The sequence below is a fragment of the Sinohyriopsis cumingii genome, unplaced genomic scaffold (genome assembly GCF_028554795.1).
Source record: "Sinohyriopsis cumingii isolate HCF-2022 unplaced genomic scaffold, ASM2855479v2 utg000957l, whole genome shotgun sequence".
Lineage (NCBI taxonomy): Eukaryota > Metazoa > Mollusca > Bivalvia > Unionida > Unionidae > Sinohyriopsis > Sinohyriopsis cumingii.
In genome coordinates, this window is record NW_028315947.1 from 785,319 (window position 1) to 810,870 (window position 25,552).

The 25,552-nt window shown below is 34.8% G+C and overlaps 1 protein-coding gene across 5 annotated transcripts in view; it reads left to right on the plus strand.

Moving 5' to 3' along the window:
- The window catches only part of LOC149772950 (uncharacterized), a 159,131-nt gene that overhangs the window by 120,479 nt on the left and 13,100 nt on the right, over nucleotides 1-25,552 (plus strand). For 4 of the 5 annotated variants that reach the window (XM_089947074.1, XM_089947078.1, XM_089947075.1 and 1 more), the window contains 4 exons: nucleotides 5,959-6,030; nucleotides 13,001-13,628; nucleotides 15,881-16,858; nucleotides 24,193-24,327. In XM_089947074.1, coding sequence (XP_089803200.1) covers nucleotides 5,959-6,030; nucleotides 13,001-13,628; nucleotides 15,881-16,858; nucleotides 24,193-24,327 — 1,813 coding nt within the window. The remainder of the gene's footprint in view (nucleotides 1-5,958; nucleotides 6,031-13,000; nucleotides 13,629-15,880; nucleotides 16,859-24,192; nucleotides 24,328-25,552) is intronic. The other variant, XM_089947077.1, reaches the window with a different exon arrangement.

Here is a 25,552-nt window from a genome sequence, read left to right on the forward strand (position 1 = left end):
AAAGGTGCCAATTTACCACCTATCATTGCTTGGAAGGCTTCTGCGAATTTAGGATCTTTCAGTTTTTCAAGGTCAAATCTGATTCTTGGTTGGTTAGGCTTTTTGATAATTTTCCGGTGGTGACTTGTCATTGACATCTTGCTTTTGGTTGTAAAAATTTTCCAGTTCATTGTCATCATAGTTAGATGTGGGTGCATAGGTGTGTATGATTGTGATGTTGAAGGGAGTTGCCCTCAGGCAGATGGTAATGAGCAAGCTTGAGACTGGGCAGTGACCCATAATGCTGTTCACAATGCCCTTGTGGACAAGAAATCCAAAGCCCTGATTGTGTTTGTGCCCTCTTCCACTGAAGTAGAGCTTATGCCCTTCATCTGTTGTTATTTTGCCAAAGTTTTTACAGAGCACTTTGCAGAGACCAATAATGTTCCAGTTGTACCTCTCCAACTCAAGTGTAAGTTCTTTCAACTTTCCCACAGCCCTCAGTGTTATAATGTTCCATGTACCGATGATGATGTTGTCTCTTCCATGAATCCTGGTAGTGGGGGCACCAGTAGCATATTTGTCACTTCCATCCTGGTGTGCAACAGAAGGCACAGTCATTGTTGACCCAGACTGACCGATCTGGTATGGAAGAATTACTAGTTGTCTTCATGTGGCATGTAAAGGGCAAGATACAGCCTGGCCTCTCCAGACTAGATTACCACAGCCAAAATCCACTGATATAATGTGGCATGCCCTGGCCTTGAGCACATGGTCGTTGAGCTCATCTTGGAGCCATTCTGCCCTGGCCATTGACTTCATCAAGGAAGACTTCCACCTAGTGATGCTGTGTTATCATCATACTATTTTACCCATAGTTGGGAGACTCATGGGGGCAAGAGCATCATATTCCATCCCATATGGATCCAGTGGACCTGTACCACTGTCCTATGCCACAACTACAGAACCATCAGTCTGATCAGTCACCCAAGCAAAGTCATGTTGAAGATAATAATCAACACACTAAATCCTCAGGCAGAGAAAATTATTGCAGAAGAGCAGGCAGGCTTCCAAGCAGGAAGGAGCACCACAGAACACATCTTCAGTCTCAGACTCCCTTGCAAAGCTATACATCTTTATAGATTTCAAAAAGGCCTTTGATAGGGTATGGCATGCGGCCTTATGGGCAACTATGAGGAAGTACAACATCAGCTCAGACCTGGTGCAGGTTGTTGAGCACCTCTATGACAAAGCCACCAGCTCTGTCATCATCAGTGGCAGCAGAAGAGATTGTATTCAAACAACAGTTTGAGTCAGACAGAGATATATACTGTCTCCTACACTATTCAATATTTCCCTGGAAAGGATCATGAAATATGCCTTGCATAACCACAAGGGTACTGTCAGCATCCGAGGAAGAACAATAACTAATCCTTTCTTTGCAGATGATACTGATGGTTTAGCAGGAAAGGAAAAAAATCTGGATGACTTGGTCGAGTGCCTCAACACAAACTCCACAGCATACAGTATGGAGATTAACGGCAACAACAAAAAATGATGACACACAACACCAACAGCATCAGTGCAGAAATAAATGTTAGTGGACGGAAGCTGGAAAGAATCACAATCTTCAAGTACTTGGGATCAATTATCACAGATGAGGGCTCCAAACCAGAACTACTTTGCAGGATTGTCCAGACAACAGCAGCAATAACAAGTTGAGACCAATATGGAAAGATACCAACATTGCTTATGGTTCCAAAATCAGGCTGATGTGCTTGACTGTCATATCCATCTTTATGTATGCTTGTGAAACATGGATACTCACATCAGATCTACAATTTAAGAAGGATTCATACCTTCTAAATGAGATGCTACTGGAAAATCTTGGGCATCTCAAACATTGACCATGTAACCAATGAAGAAGTCCACAACAGGATCAAACAAGCCATGGGATCCTATGAAGACCTCTTGACCACTGTAAAAAAGTGTAAACTGAAGTGGTACAGTCATGTATCAAGATAGATCATCTGGACTGGCAAAAACAATCTTGCAAGGTACAGTGCAAGGGTGCAGAAGAAGAGACAGACAGAAGAAGAGGTGGGAAGACAACATTAAGGAGTGGACAGGCATGAGATCTGGAGATTCCCAAAGGGAGGTAGAGATCACCATTGGGAAAGATGGAGAGAATCGGTTGTAAAGTCAATGGTGGTACCCCAAAAACCTCTTGGGTTAAGGGATTGATGATGATGATGATGCAATCTCCCTTGTGGTTGTTAGGTCTGGTGAATCTCCCTTGCTGTCATTAGGTCTGGTGAATCTCCATTGCTATCATTAAGTCCAGTAAATCTCCATTGATATAATTAGTTCTAGTACATCTCCCTTGTCATCATTAGGTCTAGGAAATCTCACTTGGTATTAGGTCTAGTAAATCTCCATGCCATCATTAGGTCTATTAAATCTCACTTCTATCATTAGGTCTAGCAAATCTCACTTTCATTCATTATGTCTTATAAATCTCACTTGATATCATTAGGTCTAGTAAATCTCCCTTGCCATCATTAGGTCTAGTGAATCTTTCTTCTATCATTAGGTCTAGTAAATCTCCATACCATCATTAGGTCTAGTAAATCTCACTTCTATCATTAGGTCTAGCAAATCTCACTTTCATTCATTATGTATTATAAATCTCACTTGATATCATTAGGTCTGGTGAATCTCCCTTGCTATCATTAAGTCCAGTAAATCTCCATTGATATAATTAGTTCTAGTACATCTCCCTTGTCATCATTAGGTCTAGGAAATCTCACTTGGTATTAGGTCTAGTAAATCTCCATACCATCATTAGGTCTAGTAAATCTCACTTCTATCATTAGGTCTAGCAAATCTCACTTTCATTCGTTATGTATTATAAATCTCACTTGATATCATTAGGTCTAGTAAATCTCCCTTGCCATCATTAGGTCTAGTAAATCTCTCTTCTATCATTAGGTCTAGTAAATTTCCATACCATCATTAGGTCTAGTAAATCTCACTTTCTGCCATTATGTCTAGTACATCTTACTTGCTGTCATTATATCTTGTAAATCTCACTTGCTATCATTAGGTCTAGTAAATCTCCATACCATTATTAGGTCTAGTTAATGTCCATGCTATCATTTGGTCATGTAACTCTCACCTCTGTCATTAGGTCTTATAAATCTCCCTTGCCATCATTAGGTGTAGTAAATCTCACTTGCATTCATTAGGTCTAGTAAATCTCCCTTGATATCATTAGGTGTAGTAAGTCTCACTTGCCATCATTAGGTCTAGTAAATCTTTATGCCATCATTAGTTCTTGTAAATCTCATTTCTTTCATTAGGTTTTAGAAATCTCACTTTATATCATTCAGTCTAGTGAATATCACTTGCTACCATTAGGTGTAGTAAATCTCACTTGCTATCATTAGGTGTTGTAAATCTCCCTTGCTATCATTTGGTGCAGTAAATCTCACTTGCCATCATTAGGTGTAGTAAATCTCACTTGCTATAATTAGGTTAATAAATCTCACTTGCTATCATTAGGTTAATAATCTGCCTTGCCATCATTAAGTGTAGGAAATCTTACTTGCCATCATTAGGTGTAGTAAAGATCCCTTGCCATCAGTAGGTCTAGTAAATCTCACTTCTGTCATTACGTCTAGTAAATCTGACTTGCAATCATTAGGTCTACTAAATCTCACTTGCCATCATTAGGTGTAGTAAATCTCACTTGCCATCATTAGGTGTAGTAAATCTCATTTGCTATCATTAGGTGAAGTATATCTCACTTGTCATCAGTAGGTCTAGTAAATCTCACTTGCCATCAGTAGGTCTAGTAAATCTCACTTACCATCATTAGGTGTAGTAAATTTCAGGTCTAGTAAATCTCACTTGCTATCATTAGGTGTAGTAAATCTCACTTACTATCATTAGGTGTAGTAAATCTCACTTTCTCTCATTAGGTGTAGTAAATCGCATTTGCTATCATTAGGTGAAGTATATCTCACTTGTCATCAGTAGGTCTAGTAAATCTCACTTGCCATCATTAGGTGTTGTAAATCTACCTTGCCATAATTAGGTTTAGTAAATCTCTCTTGTCACCATTAAATGTAGTTAATCTCACTTGCCATTATTAGGTCTAGACAGTTTTACAAATATTAAACTTTAAGTTATATGTACATGAAGGATGGCACAGATTTAATTGACTAAACTTCTGTAGCTTTGCTGCAGTTTTCTTGTATAAAAAAGTTGTTTGATGCACATATTTGGTAAAATATATCTTGTGTTCTTTTAATGAACCAACTCCACATCATCGTTTTTGGTTTTATCTGCTTATGAAGATTATACTTTGTTGTAATCTTTGTGTTTACTCTTTATATACTTTTTGAACTAAGTGTGTATTTAAAATTAGTATTTGCTTCATACATTTTAACATGCTTGTTGTATTACATGTGTGCAACCATTCCCATTATCTAACGGTTTGCATCAGCTGTCTGTATTACATGTAGTTTCCCTCAGTGTGATAATGTTCATCATGCAGGGAGAGAGATTATTCATAAATGATGCTTTATTTTAACTCTGCTTTTCTTTTACAAAGTTTTATCATTAGCATCATCCTCAGTTTTAAACAATATGAAGTCACTGTCCATTCATTTGGCTAACGGCATTGTTTCTGGTGCATCACTCCATAGCATCATAAAAACCCATTACACAAATTTTCTAGCTTTATTTCAAATACAATGTAAATTACTTGCGTTGAAAGTTCAGGCATTAGATGGAGATAAAATCCAAAACGATGCATGTTTTCACCTATTTGGAAACAGAATTTTAAACTTTTATGCAAAATTTGTGGATGGTGCAAATGAAATAAATTGCTTACATTTCATCTGACTAGACTGTGACATAAACATAACCTTCACACTAATCTCTTAGGATTGAGACCATACTCAAATTTTAGGATTAAGTGACTTCTCTGCCCCCCCAACCCATCAAAAATAAAGGAAAGTGGTGACAGATGATGGCGTACTCAGAGTATGTAACATTCATTGGCCGAGGGTGGGTGGGGGAGGTGCTGGTAAAGATTTCATCATAAGAATAAGCAAAGTCAACTTTATTTTATCTGTGTATTCAGAGGAAATGACAATCAATGAGGCAACTATTGTGCATGAATTACCCCTATGTACATTGCATTGTCTTTAATTACCACAATGTACATTGTATTGTGTTTAATTACCACAATGTACATTGTATTGTCTTTATTTACCACAATGTACATTGTATTGTCTTTAATTACCCCTATGTACATTGTATTGTCTTTAATTACCACAATGTATGTTGTATTGTCTTTGATGACTACTACATAAGCTGTATTGTTTGCTATTTTTAGTACAATTTTGCATTAATTATAAGAGTTTAAAAACAATTGTATAAATACAAATATTAATCAATTTGCTAACTTTAAAAAAATTGCTGAAAAATCTCAAAAAAAGATTTTTTTGTGATTTAAGGGATGGAAGGTGTTTGTAAAAAATCACAGACAACAAATTATAGGGGTATTATTATTAATTAATAACAGATTATAGTGGGTATTATTATTAATTAATAATAGATTATAGTGGTTATTATTATTAGTTGATAATAAATTATACTGTGTATTATACTATTAATTAATAATAAGTCATATTGGGTATTAGTGATAGTGGTAGCCATACAATTTGGCACATAGTGATCATAAAAGTGTCAGATAGTCTGATACCAGTTCTAACTTTGAATTACTCTAACAATGTATTTTAGCTGTTTTTGTATATTTCCACTAGCTTTTTCTTTTCAAAATTACTTTACTTCGTTTTACTATTCCTGTTTCAATAACAAAATAATGTAACATTTGTCTATTCTATGCATTCTTGCTATTTTCGTAAAATATTTTTTTGTTGCAAAAAGCTGCTATTTACTTTTCAGATGAATATACCGTTGATCCTACACTAAATGTATCTACTGATATCAATATGTCTTGGATAACATCTGAATCTGGTTAGAAATTTCATTTTCTTTCCATACGCTGCTTAAATTTGACGTGTACTTGTTCTTTGGGGCTTTCTGCACCTTTCTCCTTTTTGTCTTGCTGTATGCCATATATACTCAGTTATAAGTTGAGTTCAGCTGCAAACTGCACAGACCCAGATCTGCCATTGCATAATGTGATGACAGATCTGGGTCTGTGCAGTTTGATGTGAGCAGTCAGTAGAACAAATAAAATAGACACTGACCTGCCAGCACATTATGTGATGTCAGATCAGTGTCAGTGTTGTTTGCAGTTGGGCTCCACAAACAAGTTAGTACATATGGTAGTTATTTTTTGCACAGTCCACTAACAGCTTTATTCCTGGTATTCGTTTACACAGAGCATGAAAATTATGAGAATTCTTTTGTTGTGAAACTTCGTATGTAATGTTTCTGGCTGTATTGGCCAACACATTTTAACTTAAATTTATGTATTTTAAAACTAACTATTCTTGCCCCCTCCCCCCTTTCAATCCTTCCATTTTAGTATGGTATCATTTAACTTAAATTTCATCATATATGCATTTTATATAGTTTATTCTCTACAAAGAAATAGAAATAAAAGTTTAAAATGTTTTTTGGTATACAAAATATATTTGGTAGTTTTACTTAATTAATTAGATTCTCATTATGAGTAGGCCTGGAGATAAGATTAAATTCAAACCATCTGTTTGGATGAAGTTTAGGCATGATTTAAAACTGATGAATCAAATGTTTTGAGGGTTACTTTAAGGTTTATAATGCTGAAATTGTAACTTGATCTCCTATCACTTTTGACTATCTATACTGTTTGACTTGGGTAGGCAGATATGTTGATACCAGCAAGATGGCATGAATGCAAAAATAAAAAGCTGGTTGGATGACATAATTCTCCTGTGAAGTTTTCATCTGCAGTTTTTGTTCAAAGAATTTTGGCAAAATCTTACAAAACAGTGGTAAAAGCTAAATAAAAAAGCTTATCATCAGTTTAGGAAGTGGGTTTGGTTTGCAAAAATATGCTAACATTCATTCATTTAATCAGTATTTTGTAGAAAATGGTCTGTTTTCAATCTTTTACTTGTGTTTCTCCCATCAAAAGAATTTATCAGTCTGAACTGAAATAGAAAGCAAACTTGCAGCTTATACATTGATAGTACAGTCAGACCTGTCCTAATGGTCTCTTTTACATTGTGGTCTCCTGACCAAAAGTGAGACAGATTTTGTCATGAAAGTAGAGGATGGAAGTTAAAAAAATTGCTGTATAGTGGAAAATATTGTCATGTTATCCTAGCATCAGCTGAAATTGCCTTTTTTGACAGTATGACAGATGTAGTTCAATATCTAAATCTATTTGCATGCAAAATAAAATTATCTCTGATTTTAAAAAAAATTCATCTTTGAGAAGAGATATGAGTTACATCCCCTTTCATATGAATTCCAATTTATGGGTAACAGTGAAAAAAGCCAATATGGCTTCTTTCTGATTCCCTGTTCAGCACAGGCCTCTCACATGAGCCAGCTGTTTTTTGATATATCGGGAATTGAGCAACTAGCTGATCCAGAAAGCGTTTTTGAATAGCTATTTCGAAGCCTAAAGTATACATACATTCAAGGGAGAAAATAACATATATGCATAGCTAATGATATTTAAATAGTGAATATAAACTAGTAATAATAATAATAATAATAATCATTGGTGCTTGGTATTTAAAAGAAACAATTTTGAAAGGTGGAATGTGTACAGAGGTCACCTGTGTACAAAGGATAGTTTTACATTACCCTTTGTATGGTGACCACTATTGACAGGTTTGACTGTATATAGTATTTTAGTATCTTAGATCAGCAATTTCTACCAGAAAACCACCACTTTCTTAGTTCATGTTGTGTGTTGTGTTTTACAACTTTTATGCAGTCTTGCAGTTTTGTTTCTGTTTATCAATAAAATATGGACATTTTACCCAATACACATTGTATTCATTAAAATTTGGACTGTACATTAAATACTGGCCACAGATTACAATGCGTAATTACATGCATAACTATTCTAGTTTCCAATAATAATAATAATTATTCTTAATGAAAACTAGACGATCAGTTAATCTATTGATATATATAAAGAAAAGTGTAACTGCATTGTGATGTAGAACATAAACTTTAGATTTAATTTTTAAATTATTATATAATTTTGGTAGTCATGCCACAATTATCTGCAATTTGTTTAATCTTCAGTAGTTTACTAATAATTCAAACATATTACACTGTCGTTAAAGTCAGACTTGTTATCTTTATGTGGCATTATTCAAACATATTACACTGTTATTAAAGTCAGACTTGTTATCTTTATGTGGCATTATTCAAACATATTACACTGTTATTAAAGTCAGACTTGTTATCTTTATGTGGCATAATTCACACATGATACACTGTCATTAAATCAGACTTGTTATCTTTGTGTGGCATAATTCATGCATGATACACTGTCATTAAAGTCAAACTTGTTATCTTTATGTGGCATTATTCACACATGAGACACTGTCATTAAAGTCAAGCTTGTTATCTTTATGTGGCATTACTCACACATGATACACTGTCATTAAAGTCAGACTTGTTATCTTTATGTGGCATAATTCACACATATTACACAGTCATTAAAGTCAGGCTTGTTATCTCTGTGTGGCATTATTCACACATGTTGACACTGTCATTAAAGTCAGACTTGTTATCTTTATGTGGCATAATTCACACATATTACACAGTCATTAAAGTCAGACTTGTTATCTTTGTGTGGCATTATTCACATATGATACACTGTCATTAAAGTCAGACTTGTTATCTTTGTGTAGCATAATTCACACATGTTAACACTGTCATTAAAGTCAGACTTGTTATCTTTATGTGGCATTCACACATATTACACAGTCATTAAAGTCAGTCTTGTTATCTTTGTGTGGCATAATTCACACATATACTGTCTTTAAGACAGACTTGTTATCTTTGTGTGACATAGATGTGGGCATGGCTTATAGTGCACAGAAGGACTTGTACAGGCCTTTTACACTTTCCCCCTTCCTGCACTTCACTTCAACAGAAAATGTTAAACTTGAATCAGAACAAAAAATTACCCTTGAATCAGAATAGATGTTATATGGTAATGAAAAGATAAAGTCAACACAAATTATATATGAGACCTGTGGAAATCTAGTCATTTATAACCATCCATAAATTTGCCCACCCAGGCTTTCTTCTTCCAAAGAAACTGATGTATCTCAGTAATTGTGTCATCTTGAAAAATGTAGTCACCAACATATTATTGTCTCTGTACATTTAATAAAAGCAGTATATGACCGACAACTTGTACAGTTTTGATGACTTTGTATGTACCTACCATGTGGGGTAAAATATGATGCTGTCTACCAGTCTGTTACCAATTTTGTTTCTGTACAATAATTAAAGATGTCCAAAATCTATGTTTACCAGGAATTGTGGATGGCTTGCATCTGTTTACAGTTGAAACTTACCCAAACCAAAATGTATCCAAGTCAAAAGGTATTCAAGTCAAAACATACACAAATTGAAACTTGTCCTACACTCGCTTTAAATAATGACATAATTTGATTGTATAGTGTTTCTTGACAGTAACCAGCCTGGTGAGCAATGGAAATCAACAGATGCAATGTAACTATCTTGTCTTATAATTTTCCTTCAAAGCACATTAAGAGAAACATATTTAAGTTAAGAAGTATCGCTTGAATATATTTATGTTGTGTTTTCCCATGGAGAATATTCTACCAACTGATCTGAACCATGCTTGATGACTGCTTCATGTATTTTAACCAGTAATCAAATGTACAGGTTTCATACAATTATTAGGACCAGTTTTGAAAATTGATTCCATTTTCTATTTCACAATATATATATATATATATATATATATATATATATATATATATATATATATATATATATATATATATATATATATATATATATATATATCTGATGACTAAAAGTTTACTTTTGACTTTTTATAATTAAAAAGATTTATATAAAACACAAAACTATTTTCCATTGCTTCTTTTTTTGTGTTGCATTCCAATTTTCTATTTCATATTTTATTTCCATCGCATTCCATAAAATCCATTGTGTATTTAATTTAAACCAGCTTGAATCATCAGTAATATTTGGTTACTGTGACAATTACCTGCTCATGATCACAATATGCAATACCAAGAAGAGAAGCACCATAAACTTAACTGGATTTAGATGATTTTTTTTATTTGAGTCAACACATATTTTCAGTTCATAAATTTGATTAATGTAATAATTGCATTTTTATGGGGCTACAGTGCAAACAGATACAGTAGCATATAATTCAAGGAAGTTATCAGCCATTGAACATTTTTATGATAATAAGAAACTCTGCCAAACATAATGATGGATTTTTGGGTGGATTGCAAGTGTTGAATTTTTCAAATTCAGCTGATCTGACTAATTGAAAAGTTTGGCGAAATAAATAGATTTTAATGCAGCTAAAGATTTTATAATACTCCTTAAAATCATTAGTATTTAACAGAAAGAAGTAAAGTATTACTGATGATTTAAGCTGGTATGACTAAAACAAGCAGCGTAAATATAGTACACAATAGGAATAAAATGAAATACCAAATGGAAAAATGGAACGCAATAGAAATAAAATGAAATACAAAATGGAAAAATGGAATGCAAAGAAAATTAAAGACGCTATTGAAGCAGTTATCAATCATGGTTCAGATCATTTGGTAGAATTTTCTCGATGGGAAAGCACAACATAAATAGATTGAAATCATACTTCTTAACTTAAACTTGTCTTTGTTAATGTGCATTGGCGCTAGATCATAATATAAGATAGTTCCAATGAGTCTAACGATTTCTATTGCTCATCAGGTCAGTCACTGTTTTATGAAACACAATACACTAAAATCATGTCATTATTTAAAGCAAATGAGAGTCATATTTTAATTTGGGTATGTTTTGACTTGAGTACATTTTGACTTGGGTACATTTTGGTCTGGTACATTTTGACTTGGGTATGTTTCGGTTTGGGTACGTTTTGACTTGGGTACATTTCAGTTTGGGTATGTTTTGCTTTGGGTACGTTTTGACCTGTTTCCACTTGCACCTGGGGTAAGGAGGAATTCTGTTGATATTGAGGTCAAAGGTCAAGGTCACAGTGACTGAAGAACAAAAAAAAATAGTTTTGGTACAGTAACATGAGTTCTGCATGACACACATCAACTAAACTTTGTGAATTGCTTGTACTTGGGCTAATGAAGAAACCTGTTGATATGGGGTCAAAGGTCAGCAGTCCAGGTCAATGTCTAAAAGAAGAAGAATGATTTCCATGCAATCACATTGGTTTTACATCAGAGACCTGAACCAAATTTTGTGGATGGATTGCACTTAGGGTAAGGAAGAAGCCTATCAGTTTTAGGGTTTAAGACATATCAGTGAAAAAAATCACTGCTTAAAGATGAAAGTGATTTTTGCTCAAAAATTCCAGTTATTTAGAAACGTGTCATTGATGGTACCCTTGTGTAGTAATCATTTAGCTGTGGTTTATAGGCAGTTCATAACAGGGTATATTTTCCAGTTCTTTCCAGGTAATGACTCGGAGGATATATATTCAACTAAGAGTAGCACCAAAAAATACACACCAGTCAATACATTTTTTAGTGATTCTGATACTTTGATACCATTAACTATGTAAAACTGTCAGTCTGTGTCAATCTTTCACACTCCAACATTCCACAAATGATCATCCTTAATGCTGCATTGCTCCTGTGTATGCATATATTGTACTCAGCTGCACATAGTGTAGAACATGGTGCCTAGTGCATGATGGGATTTTAGATTGGGTCTGCACTGTTTGTGTATTAGTCCACATTACACATGAATCATTATGATACCAGTCAGTTGCTTTTTCTATAACTATTTGTACATGTGAAAAAATGATTAATAAAAATTGTAGAAACAATTACAGTCATTGTACACTGCACATTTATGACACTTTGTTTCAAGTGACTTCTATATAAACCAGGTCAGGAAAATGACAAATAATGGATTTTAATGGATCAAGACAATTTAGTTACAGTTACTAATGTGAAGATTAGATTCCTTTATCTGAAATTTAACTTCGATCTTACAATCCTCTCCAATTAACCTAAAGTTTTATGCAAAAACAGGCATTGTTAAAAATTAGTATTTTAGAAGAGTTTTTGTCATATCTTGTGGAACAATAAATCAGATCCCAAAATTTTGTAATTAATACAATAAATTAATTAGTCAATTAAAAAAATCAGTAGATCACTTTGTATACTTTCTAATGATCTTTACTTTCACTTGTTAATTACTTTTCTGAAATAAATAAATAAATGAATATATAACAATATTTAATGGATAGACTGTAATATATAAATAACAAAACAATCAGACTCCATGGAACCAGGTGTCTCCCTTGCGATTGTGTGTATGTCAGTATAACTACAGTATGGTGTGTCCCTATTGTCAGTATTTGTGTTAGTATAACTACAGTATGGTGTCTCACTTGTGTCTGCATGCATGTCAGTATAATTACAGTATGGTATCTTACTTGTGTCTGTATGTACATTAATATAACTACAGTATGGTGTCTCAGTTGTGTCTGTGTCAGTATACCTCCAGTATCTGACTTTCAAATAAAACTTGAATGCAGAACTTCACTGCTTTTTTACAGTGTTGCAAGGTATTTCACAATTATGCAATCTTTTTTATAATGATACCACCATAACTCAGCAGTCTTGTAGGTAAGACAATAAATAATGAGAGATAAATACATAAAGATAATTAATAGATTATTGTATGACACTGCTGAATGAATATAATATGTCCTTGTTTTTAGTTTCCCTGAGTATTATAAACTAACATGCCTTTTTGTGGGTTTCAGATCGTCCAAGTACAAAAATGAGTCACAGATCTAAGGCTAGTATAAAAGCTGCTGAGGCCAAGTCATCCCCTGTCAAACAGAAGAAACCCTCACCTCCACCCCCACCCCCACCAGTTGTATCAGATGAAGAGGAGGACAGTACCCCAAGGGCTTCACCAACAAGGGACACAACTCAGGATCTGTATTCTTCAAGGGAACTAAGTCCACAGCCAGATGTGGATAGAAACTTAGAAAAGCTTCATTCTGAAAGAGTAATAATCCAAGCCAGAAAGCCAGGAACCCCAATGAAGGTTCCACCTTCTCCAAAAATGGAGGTACCCAGGCCAGCTACCCCTGGGGCAAGATTGGATCAGCAGCGTCATCTTAGTATCCTAGATAGACGATCACCTGCCCAAGTTGAGAGGTCTTCACCAGCCCAAGGTCACAGAGCGTCACCAGCCCAAGGTCAGAGAGTATCACCTGCCCAAGGTCAGAGAGTTCCAACACCCAAGGCTGCCCCAGGTACATCCCTTTTTGTACCCTTGAAACAGATGAAGGATTGCAGTGTTGGTTCTGGAAGTGAGGAAAGCATTTTGGCATCAGATCCAGAAACTGCTAGAACGGCTGCTACTGCAGGCTCTGTAAATAGGTAAAGAAAATTTTCTTGATTTGAAGAAAATCATTTATTAATTGCCTAATTGCCAAATGCATTTCTGCATGTTCCATGCTGTGATATACAAAATGCTAGAAACTACAGTGAAAATTACATAATAAGAGGGGCCCTGAGTGGCCGAGTGGTCTAAAGCGTTCTCCGTTACGGATCACTGCCATCTCACCTCTGTCTGCGTAGGTTCGAGTCTCGGATTCGGCCAATGTGGGTATGTGAGAAAGCTTGCCAGTAGCTTCTCGCGGGTTGGTGGTTCTTTCCGGGGTTTTCCCGGGTTCTTCCTCCACCATTAATACTGGCCCCCATGTACAGTCTATCGTGTGCTGAAAAATGGCGTTAAACCCTACAACAACAACAACAACAACATAATAAGAAATATGATAAGATTAAGGGTGCTTGCTAGTAAGGGATGTCTTTAGAAATGACATGCTAATCAAACAATATTTCTCTGTAGATGAAGGACACATGACCAACATATGATATCTATTTTTTTCCCCCAAAAGTCCATTTTACTGCCAGTAAATGGTTATGTTCCCCATAAATACAGAAACAGTGAAGTTTCAACATTCTTTGAGGAAGCAATAATTTATACATAACTTTATTCATTTACTAATTGTATGACCAGTGCAACAGGAAGTACACTTTTCAAAGGGGGGGGGGGGGCTTGTTATGACTCATTGGTCATAAACTAAGTAACAGAAAGAAGCAAAACTAAAAAAAATTTAAAAACTTAACAAATAATTTAATTATCAAAGTTATAAATGAAAATGTGAGAGTATCTTACATGATTATGAAGTGAATCAAAATAATCCTGAAAAATTATATTAAAGCCCAAAGAATGAAAAGTTCTGTATAAACTTCAGAACTGGAAATGTACTGCTCTGCTAAGAATCATGATGTTGTCAAAATGGAATTGTCCAGAACTCCCTTTTGAATAATTCACAATAGTTCCACAATAATATTATAGTCCAAAAAATGAGCACTTTCTGTTTTCACTAAAATGTTTTTCCTCTCAAATAATATCTGAGTACAACATAAAACACATCCACAGACTTGATTTTGCAACAAGAACACAAGAAATAAGAAGGATCCAAATTAGTAATGAACCTGATTGTTCAGTTCTCTCCGTATATACATATTCAGGAGTCTATACAACTATATGTTGCATTACAGAGACCATACTATACCAGTTAATATTTCAAAATATCTATTCATATGGCCTAACTCATCCAAGAAGGATTAACTTTTTTCTTCCAAGATACCACCTGACTTATCTGTCCAATGGGGAAAAGGCTCAATCTCATAAACATATGTATTAATAAATATATTAATTTATTATTAGTAACTGTCAATACAAACATAAGTATCTATTTATAAATCCTTTGCAATTTTGCATTCTTCAGAATAGACCATATGCACATACAAAATTTCAACTAAAGACAATGACTGAAATTTACTCCCATGGATAAAAGTTGAAAAAAATTGGACAAAATCATGAGCTAGGAGTTACAGAAAATGTAGGTATATATAACAGCCTAATCCATTCTTATATAACTTGCCAGTAAAAAGTTTAGGACTCTGACTTTCTGTGTATGTAATTTGTGCCAAACAGACCAAAAGTAATGTCGAATAATTATTACTGCCATTTGAATAGCAGCTGAAAGTTCATTAGATTAGTTCACTTTATGTATCAATGAGTTGCTGAACTTGCCTTCACTTGTGATAGGCTTAGAATGGTTCCCAAACTTAAGGCTATATGACAGCTGACTGAGACAGGGAACCAATCAAGGGTATTAAGTTTAATTAAGATATTTCACCCACATTCATTTCATTTCAATTATGTTTTGTATGCATACAAGTTTTAAGTCAACCATGAAAATATAGTTTTAGTCAAAACATAATGTATTTAATGTATTTGTCTCTTAAAAAGTTATGACAGTTTAGTTGATATTCGTAAATAGACAGACAACGTACCTTGGGTGTAAAAGTGTAGCCGCATATTGCAGCAATCTTGACTAAATAAAGACAAATTTTACCTTCAGTTAACAACAAAACAAGATGGACATTTTATTTCCATCCATCACTGAATGCCCATTATGGACTCGGAAGTAAGTTTTTGGTCAAAACATATGTTTCACATTCTTCAATCTACTGTTAATTTTTATGGCATGATGTTATTTCATTGACCCTGCCCATCATTTTATAATGAGTTTTACCTGAAACTTTTGTTTCAGTGAAAGATTAAAACAAATTCAGGATGAACTTGGAAAACTGCGTGAGGAATTCTTGCATTCCAAAACTGAGAGGCACAGTCAACCCCTTCCTCCACCTGCCCCTGCACCCATACAGCCGCTACTTCAACAGAATCAACATGATGACTATTACTTTGATCCGACCGAAGACCCTTATGCATTCATGAGAGGACCAAGACGCAGGGCAAACTCATTTTCTGGGAGTCCTGGTCGGAATTGGGACTGGGATTGGTATATTCCATTGCATCCAGGTGATGGAGACATTCCTTTGGGTTATGCTGCAGCAGATTCCTATGCAGAACCTCGCCTAAATTCTGAGGGACAGTTACGGTCAAGACCTCGTGACAGGAGAAGGATTCGAAAGAATCTGAATACAAGAGATTTGAATCATCCAGAAAGTGAGTATATTGAACAGAATGGATATCTTTCAGATCAGTCTCCCACACGTCAGCAAGAAGCAGAGGAATTAGGTAATGGTGCACATGTACAGGGTCACTATGGAATGTATTCCCCTCAAACAATCACAACCACACAACAAACTCAGTCAGACCAACAATACTATCTTAAACGAGGGAGACGAGTGTATGGATCTCAGCCAAATTTAACATTCACAGGATATCAACCTCCACACGCTCCTGGATTTCAACCCCCTCAGACTGGTGCCACTGCAGGGACATCTTCTCCCTCAGAATTAACCCAGCCAAGACCTCAACACACTCTCCGACAGACTCTGTACTCGTACGCTGCATCTGGACCAAGAAATCGGACAGCATCAAGGAGCTCACTTCCAGCTGGATATCCAGGTGTGCAAATACAACAGATGTCTGGTGTTAATCTTCAACAACCAAGTGAAAGGAGATTGGACTTGGGTTATCCATTGTATACAGCACCTCGAGAACAAGTTTATACTGATGAAGACGTCCAGCCAATTGGTTATGTCATTCCTACCTCAAGAGCAAGGTAAAGTTATAGAAATTTATAATTTTTCATCAAACAACCCAGCACTGCAGTCTGTATTGTATTTTTATTGTATTTACCCACTTGTGTTTTGCACAATTGCCTCTTTTATAGCACGTGAGCACCATTGCATATAGCTCTAGTTTTACCACAGACTGTGGTATTAATTAAAGACCTGTGAACAGGTGCCCAGTCAATCAGTAGATTTTCTTTAGACTGTGATAGCAATTACAGACCTCTGAACAGGTGCCCAGTCAGTCAGTAGATTTACTTTAGACTGTGATAGCAATTACAGACCTCTGAACAGGTGCCCAGTTAGTCAGTAGTTTTACTTTAGACTGTGATAGCAATTACAGACCTCTGAACAGGTGCCCAGTCAGTCAGTAGATTTACTTTAGACTGTGATAGCAATTACAGACCTCTGAACAGATGCCCAGTCAGTCAGTAGTTTTACTTTAGACTGTGATAGCAATTACAGACCTCTGAACAGGTGCCCAGTCAATCAGTAGATTTACTTTAGACTGTGATAGCAATTACAGACCTCTGAACAGGTGCCCAGTCAATCAGTAGATTTACTTTAGACTGTGATAGCAATTACAGACCTCTGAACAGGTGCCCAGTCAATCAGTAGATTTACTTTAGACTGTGATAGCAATTACAGACCTCTGAACAGGTCCCTGATTAGTTGGTTAGTTTTACCTTAGACATGGTTGTTATTTCAGACCTCTGAACAGGCACCCATGCAACTAATAAGTTTTAGTTTAGACTAGGGTAGTAATTGGAGAGACAGGTGCTTGATGAGTCAGTTAGTTTTACCTAAGTTAGCTTATGGTAGAATAATTACAGACCCCTGAATAGACACCAGAATGGTTCATTATTTTCCAGATTGTTCTGATAACCAGAACTACCCTCACACATGTATAGGTATAGCCCACTAGTTTGAAAAACCCCATCTTTTACATGGAAGAATGTATTTAACATATATCTATATAACTATTGGCACAGAAAGATGCTGGTCTTTTTCTTTGAAAATTCATATCTGTGAATAATACAAGACTATAATGCAAGTTATTACATGATTATATAATGCAAGTTATTACATGATTATATAATGCAAGTTATTACATGATTATTGGGAGCTATCTTTGAATCAGATCTCTTGACCTCAAACAATATATGCAATATCTATACTGTATATATATTTTATGGTCATAACTTCATTGACCAGTGTATAATGTCATAACATCATTTTCATGTCATGATGCAACTTAATTGTCATTTCAACTTTGAAAAACAAATTTAGTTGAAAGTGTTTAGGTGAATGATGTATGAAAGTTATTACAGAGCTTTACTTTGGGAAATCTGATATTTACAGACCTGCCTATTTCTATACCTTGCGTGTAGTTTATACTTATTTTGACCCCAAATTACGTAGCTACACATTGGGATACCAAACAACACATTTGGATACCAAACTACACATTTAGAATAATATTAGAATAATCTGGGTTTGCCTGGGTTTATAGAATGCAAAGCCCAATTTCTACCATTTTTGGTTAACCTTAACTTCTGGTCCTCATGACTTTTCAGTTTGAATAGGAGCTTCAGTCCTAATGCTTCATCCAAGAATCATTATTTTTAACATACTTTCTGTTATGGATAACAGTCTGCAAAAAAAAGAGTGAAGTTTGCTATTCAAACATTGAAAAAGAAGTTTGACTACACAAGAATGTCCTAAACTATACAATTGGGTTTATAAAACTAAACTTATGGAATTTGGGTGGGTGGGTACACAATTACCTATTTATGAAGTAAAAATTCATTATATTGAACCTTGCTGCATGTCAGAGGCATATTGTACCACCCTTTCATAAAAGTGATAAAATGTTTTAGAAAATACAGCATCTGGCTGTTAAACCAATCATTACATGGCTAACTGAGTGTGTGTGTGATTAGGATTTTTAACGTAGCTTTAACAGATTTTCAGTCATATTGCTACGATGTCTGCAGTGTGGCAGTTTTTAGTGATGTCTAGCACTGAGGCATCATGCTGCAGACATGTAGTATGATGTCCCACCCAGTCACATTATTCTGACACCAGGTCAGCCAGTCCTAACACTAACCTCTTAATGCTGAGCGTCTAGCGAGGCAGCTGTTAGTACCATTTTTGTAAGTCTTTGGTATGACTCGGCCGGGGTTCGAACCCATGACCTCCCACATCCAAGGTGGACGCTCTAACCACTAGGCCACCGGAGCGGTGGCTAACTGATGAGGTATTTACCAATATAGTGGGTATACCAATTCACAGTAATTCAAGTTCACCTCAATAAATGAAAAAAATTGTGTACTATAACTTTGTCTTAGAAAAAGAAAACAAGACTTCGAGTTTATTTATATGAATAATAATAATAGGTCAGACCAATAATTTGTTTGAAGCATATACCTGAATATGCATCTACCTGTAACATTAGCTTTATGTGTGTATTATCTGTGCATGTGTGCATATGAAATTGCCTTTCAAAATGTATCCTGTAAATACTGTACATAATAAAAGACATTATTACATAACTCATCACAGAAGCTACCTTTTCTGAAAACATTGTGTCATCCTCACAAGCATTCAGCTATGGTGATATAAAATTCTAAAGGCTCACTTGATGAGTTTCAGGTATCACTCTGCCAGTGACATCAGAGAAATATGTGATTTCAGAGCAGAAACTGAGTGCTGAACGTTAAGTGAAAGCTTTCTGTTTAGTGTGTGTGTGTGATTTGGATTTTTAACGTAACTTTTAACCATTTTTCAGTCATATCTCGATGGTGTCTGCAGTGTGGCAGTTTATAGTGATGTCTAGCACGGGGCATCATGCCGCAGACATGTAGCATGATGTCCCACCCAGTCGCAGACATGTAGCATGATGTCCCAACCAGTCACATTATCCTGACACCAGGCTGACTAGTCCTAACACTAACCTCTTAATGCTGAGCACCAAGCAAGGCAGCTGTTAGTACCGTTTTTATAAGTCTTTGGTATGACTTGGCCGGGGATCAAACCCATGACCTACTGCAACCGAGGCGGACACTAGCCCACTGGAGCAGTATCTTTCTGGTTAGAGTGTACAGAGTATGTATCGTGTGTGTGTGTGTATATATATATATATATATATATATATATATATATATATATATATATATATATATATATATATATAGTATTCAGTATGTATACAGTGCTGCTGAAGTGTATATCCAGTATGTATACAGTATTGCTCAAATACATATCACTCATCACTTAGAGTAAACAGTACCACTAGTAATAATAATAATAATAATAAGAATGACATTATTTAAAGAGGGTAACAAAATTAGGTAAGAACTAATCTACCTTGAGACCCTCATACAAAGGAATTTATTTATTTTAGCTGCATGCTCTGAAGCCACTGGATATATTGGGTTTGGAAGAAGGAAATAGAGTGTGCTTTTCAAATATCAACTGGAATACTATTCCAGAGCAAAGTTCCAGAGTATTGGAAACTTTTTAAAAGTAATTCCTAATTTGGTTTGGGAATTTTACACTGTTTGGCAGGTGGGGGAGTATTGCCAGGTAGCCTATACAGGAATAGTGATTGTAAATATTCAGGAGCACTATTTTTAGATATCCTGAAAATTAATTTGGCTTTTCTCAAATGGATTCAGTTTTTAATAGGTAACATTTTTAACTTACCAGCTAAATTTCCCTTGCCTTCTTTCTGGATTGATATTAGTCCAAATGCTCTTTTTTGAAGATGTGCCAGCTTTGCTATGCTTTTATCATTTGAATTACCCCATACTGTATTACAGTAGTCTAAATAGGGTTGTATCTAACCGTTATAAAATAGTTTTCTGTGCCTTTCAGGGAGAAAATGTCTTATCCTACTGAGAAGCCATAAACTTGAATTTTTTTTTACTGATATATTTTATATGTTCAGTCCATGATAGGTTATTATCTACCAAAATACCAAGTAGTCTATCATGATAGACCATTTGCAAATTTTTATCCTTCCATGTTAGTCTTACCAGTATTTACCACCATGCCATTGCATGTGCAACTGTTGTCCAGTTTGTTTAGGGCACTCTGTAAACAAATTTCGAGTTCATGTTTTGTGTTTTAGGTGTCTGACAATATTGTGCCATCTACATAGAGTTCTGTAGATGATATTGAGTCCCTTAGTAAAAGTGGTAGGTGATTAATAAATAAAATAAATAGTAATGGACCTAGAATTGTGCTTTGTGGTACTCCATATCTAATTGTTCCAGGTTCAGACAGAACATTATTATATTTATATAAACATGTTGTGTTTTCTCACTTAAGTATGAAATAAACCATCTAACTCTGCTTTCATCACATTGGTAGAATTTCAGTTTCTCCAAAAGTATTTCATGATCCACCATGTCAAAAGCTTTCCTGAAATCTACAAATACAGATCCTATTATACTACCTTGGTCAAGTGCTTGAAGCCATTTATCAGTTAGGGAGATCAAGGCAGTCTCGCATGAATGTTTCTGTCTAAAGCATGACTGATTAAGGTGTAACAGCAAGTGTTTGGCTAAGTATGACATGAATGAGTCATGGATATGTTTTTCAATCAATTTTGACAAGTTTGGTAGTATTGAGATTGGCCATTAGTTATCAGCATCATCCTTTAGAACCAGATTTGGGAAATTGAAAATATTTGCAATGTCAGTGTCATCAGTGACTATGGTGTCATTTACGAGAAGCAAGTGAGTTTTATTTGTCTCATCTCCAGTAAGTTCATTGAAGACTTTCCAAATTAAGTTTGTGTTGCTCTTTTTGTTTTCAAGCAATGTTTGCTAACAAGTGTTTTACCTTTTTTAATCATACTTGTTATTTTATTTCTCCATACTTTATATCGTGCATAGTTTCCCATAGCCTTGAGTTGGTCTCATGTTTTGATAGCATCTAGGATTTCAGTAGTAAGCCAGTTAGGTTGAATTTCAGTCTTTACTCGATGTACTTTCTGTGGAGAATGCTTAGAGACTACATCCATGAATAAGTCAGTCCACACCCTCAGAGATTCATCTATGTCATCCAAATTTTGGATCATATTCCATGGAACTTTGTATAGGTCGTTGAGAAATTGTTCTTCATTAAAATAATTGGACAATCTGTCAGTGATTGTTTTGTGTGTAGTTTTCTTTTTTCTCTTGCATTTAACCTTTCTGGTCAAAAAAATAGGATAGTGGTCACTAAGACCAACATTCGGTACATTAACTCAAGCCACATTGTCGGGTAGGCTGGTATAAATATGATCAGTAAGAGTGCTTGATGTTTCTGTTACCCTTGTAGATTCATTTACCAGCTGGTCTAGGCCTAATGATTCAATAAATTCCATCCAGTTGTTCCTTATTTGAGCATTGAGAAAGTCCTTATTTATATCACCAAGTATATATGTTTCTTTCTCCTGCGCAGGAACATTTTCCATTTGTTTCAAAACGTTATTATTCCAAATTGCTTTAGAGGAAGGTGACCTATAAATGAAACCAACTAGGAATGATTTTGCATTATTTTGAGAAATTTCCACCTAGTCATGTGACTCCAAGTCAAGTCACCTTTCTGCACTTACATCTTCTCTAATGTATACAACAAGACCCCCCCCCCCCCCCCCCCGCTGTCTCTCTGTCCCTGCGTAATGGTTTATTGTAGCCTTGACTTTGAAATGTATTATCATTGTGGTTAGCATTTAATTTGGTTTCAGTGAGTCCTAAAACATGCATATTATTTTCCTTGGAAGACAACATTAACTTAATCTGGTCTATTTTTCCCACTATACTTATACATTTAAGTGACCTATGTTAAAGCCTTTTGTATTTAGTTTCATATCAGTTATTTTTGTATGTCGTCATGCAATGTGGTACTCACTGAGATTGTCTCCATACTACTTTTATCACTGAAGTATATATCCAGTATATGTCAAGTATGTATACAGTATTGCTGAAGTATCTATCACCTTTCACTTATAAATATTACAATGATGTTATAGTGTCTTAAGTTACTGCATGCTTGACCATCTGGTTACTTTCCCATCTGCTCCTCCTTCTGTCTGTTTGTGATCATTTTAAATGAAAACTAGTTACGATTCTGAAAATTACTAGGAAGTGTAAGGTGTGGGAAAGATTTTGCTGAATGTTTATTGTTTATTGTTTATCTTTATTTTCTTTTTTACCCATTCTACATGATTCCAATCATTTTAGTTCTTATTAATTTCTTATGCAGTTTTAACAACCTCAAAAACATCCACTGGCTTGATCAGGCAGTACTAAAATAATTTCCTCATCTGAGCCAGCTATTAAAGATTTATCAACTCTTGACCATGTTATCAAAATAAATTTGATTGTGAGAATTTTGTTTTCTGGAACTTATTGTTTGATTCTTCTGACATCAGTTTTTAGTATTTAAAAAATGTCACCAGTCTACATTTTAGTCAGAAGCATTTATTTGCATTAAAGAATGAGAGTGAAGCACTTGTATGAGCTTGATCAAAACAAATGGAGAACAAATTTCCAGGAGAAGGTATGGGCTTGAGATGGACAGAACATCTATTTCATTTAACACTGGTCAGTCCTGAATTGAAACTGGCTCATTCTGGCTAGTGATTGGAAAGTTCATTTTACCACCAGCAATCTTTACTGGCCATTTCAAGTTAGGCAAGTACATTTTCAACCGCTTTTTGTTGGTAAACACTTAAAAATTGTCTTCTCCATTCTTTATGAAATTAAAAGTCATGTAAAAGAAAATAATTAGTGACATGGTTTCAGTACAAAGATATATCAGCCCTACAAAAAATGCTATTCATCAAAGGCATCTCAGGCTTTGGTGAATATCACTCTTTTCTGGCTGATAAATCCTTATATCAGCCACACTGAAAGTCGCTTCCTTTCTCACTGAGTTTCCTGCTTGAAAAAGGTCTTATCATGATCATTATCATCATCACCATCATTATGATTATTATCATCATCACCATCATTATCATTATTATCATCATCACCATCATTATCATTATTATCATCGCCATCATTATGATTATCATCATCATCACCATTATCATCATCACCATCATTATCATTATTATCATCATCACCATCATTATCTCTATTATCATCATCACCATCATTATCATTATTATATTTAGTAAACTTTGTTGAATAATTCTGGAAATCACTGGCTACAGGCTGCTTGTTGGCATGTGTACATTACTTAATTGGCTTTACAAATCATATATAATGATAATTCATGTAAAGTCATCTAGTTATCTGATGTACTCATTCTTTTCCTTTTACAGTTCAAGAAGAAGTCTGTCAGGGGGCACAATGCGGTATTATACTCCTGATGGTCAAGTGTCCAGTCGATATTTTGTCAGAGAATTCGGAAATGAAGAAGACAGTGCAGAGTCAGGCAGTGAAATTGAGGGAAGAAGGTATGGAAGAAAAATAGAACATGAAATAACATGTCAGTGTTTCATCTGATAGTGAAAATAGAACATGAAATAACATGTCAGTGTTTCATTAGTTTGAAATAGAACATGAAATAACATGTTAGTGTTTCATTAGTGTAAAATAGAACATAAAATAATGTCAGTGTTTCATCTGATAGTGAAAAATAGAACATGAAATAACATGTCATTGTTTCATCTGATAGTGAAAATAGAACATGAAATAACATGTCACTGTTTCATTAGTGTAAAATAGAACATGAAATAACATGTCAGTGTTTCATCAGATAGTGAAATAGAACATGAAATAACATGTCAGTGTTTCATCTGATAGTGAAAATAGAACATGAAATATCATGTCAGTGTTTCATTAGTGTAAAATAGAACATGAAATAACATGTCAGTGTTTCAGTCAAGAATGAAGAACATTTACTATATATTGTAAACATTGTATTAACAGTTATGTTAAAGAACATTAGTTGTCAGCCTGTCTTGGTGGAAACTGAAGTTAGCAATCACTTTTGCATCCATGTTTGTATATCCATCTTCAGTCAGTCCATCCACACCTAGATTCAGCTCAGTATTAATGATTGTTACATTAACCTCAATATTAAATTTTTATAAATTATGCTCAGTATAACCATTTATTACATTATGCTCAGTATAACCATTTATTACATTAAGCTCAGTATTACCTTCCATTATGCAGTATGCTAAGCATTAATTATACGACTGAGCATTAACTTGTAACTAAAATTGCTACCTATTACATTAGCTTGTAACTAAAATGGCTACCTATTACATTAGCTTGTAACTAAAATGGCTACCTATTACATTAACTTGTAACTAAAATGGCTACCTATTACATTAGCTTGTAACTAAAATGGCTACCTATTACATTAACTTGTAACTAAAATGGCTACCTATTACATTAGTGAGCTAATCATTGTCAGATTTGAAACTGCAAATGTGCTCAAACTGAAAATGTACCCAAATAACAAATATGCCAGAACTGCTAGTATGTTCAGACTGATAAAATTATTTCTTGAAATGTGAATTGAACAAACATCTCATACTATTCCAGGTAGAGAAAACTACAAGCAATCAGTCTTTAAAATATTCTTCCTTTTCTTCTTCATCATCTTTTTCTTCTTGATCTTATTATTATTATGATTAGTATTATTAACCAGCCTAACACATGTCCATAAAT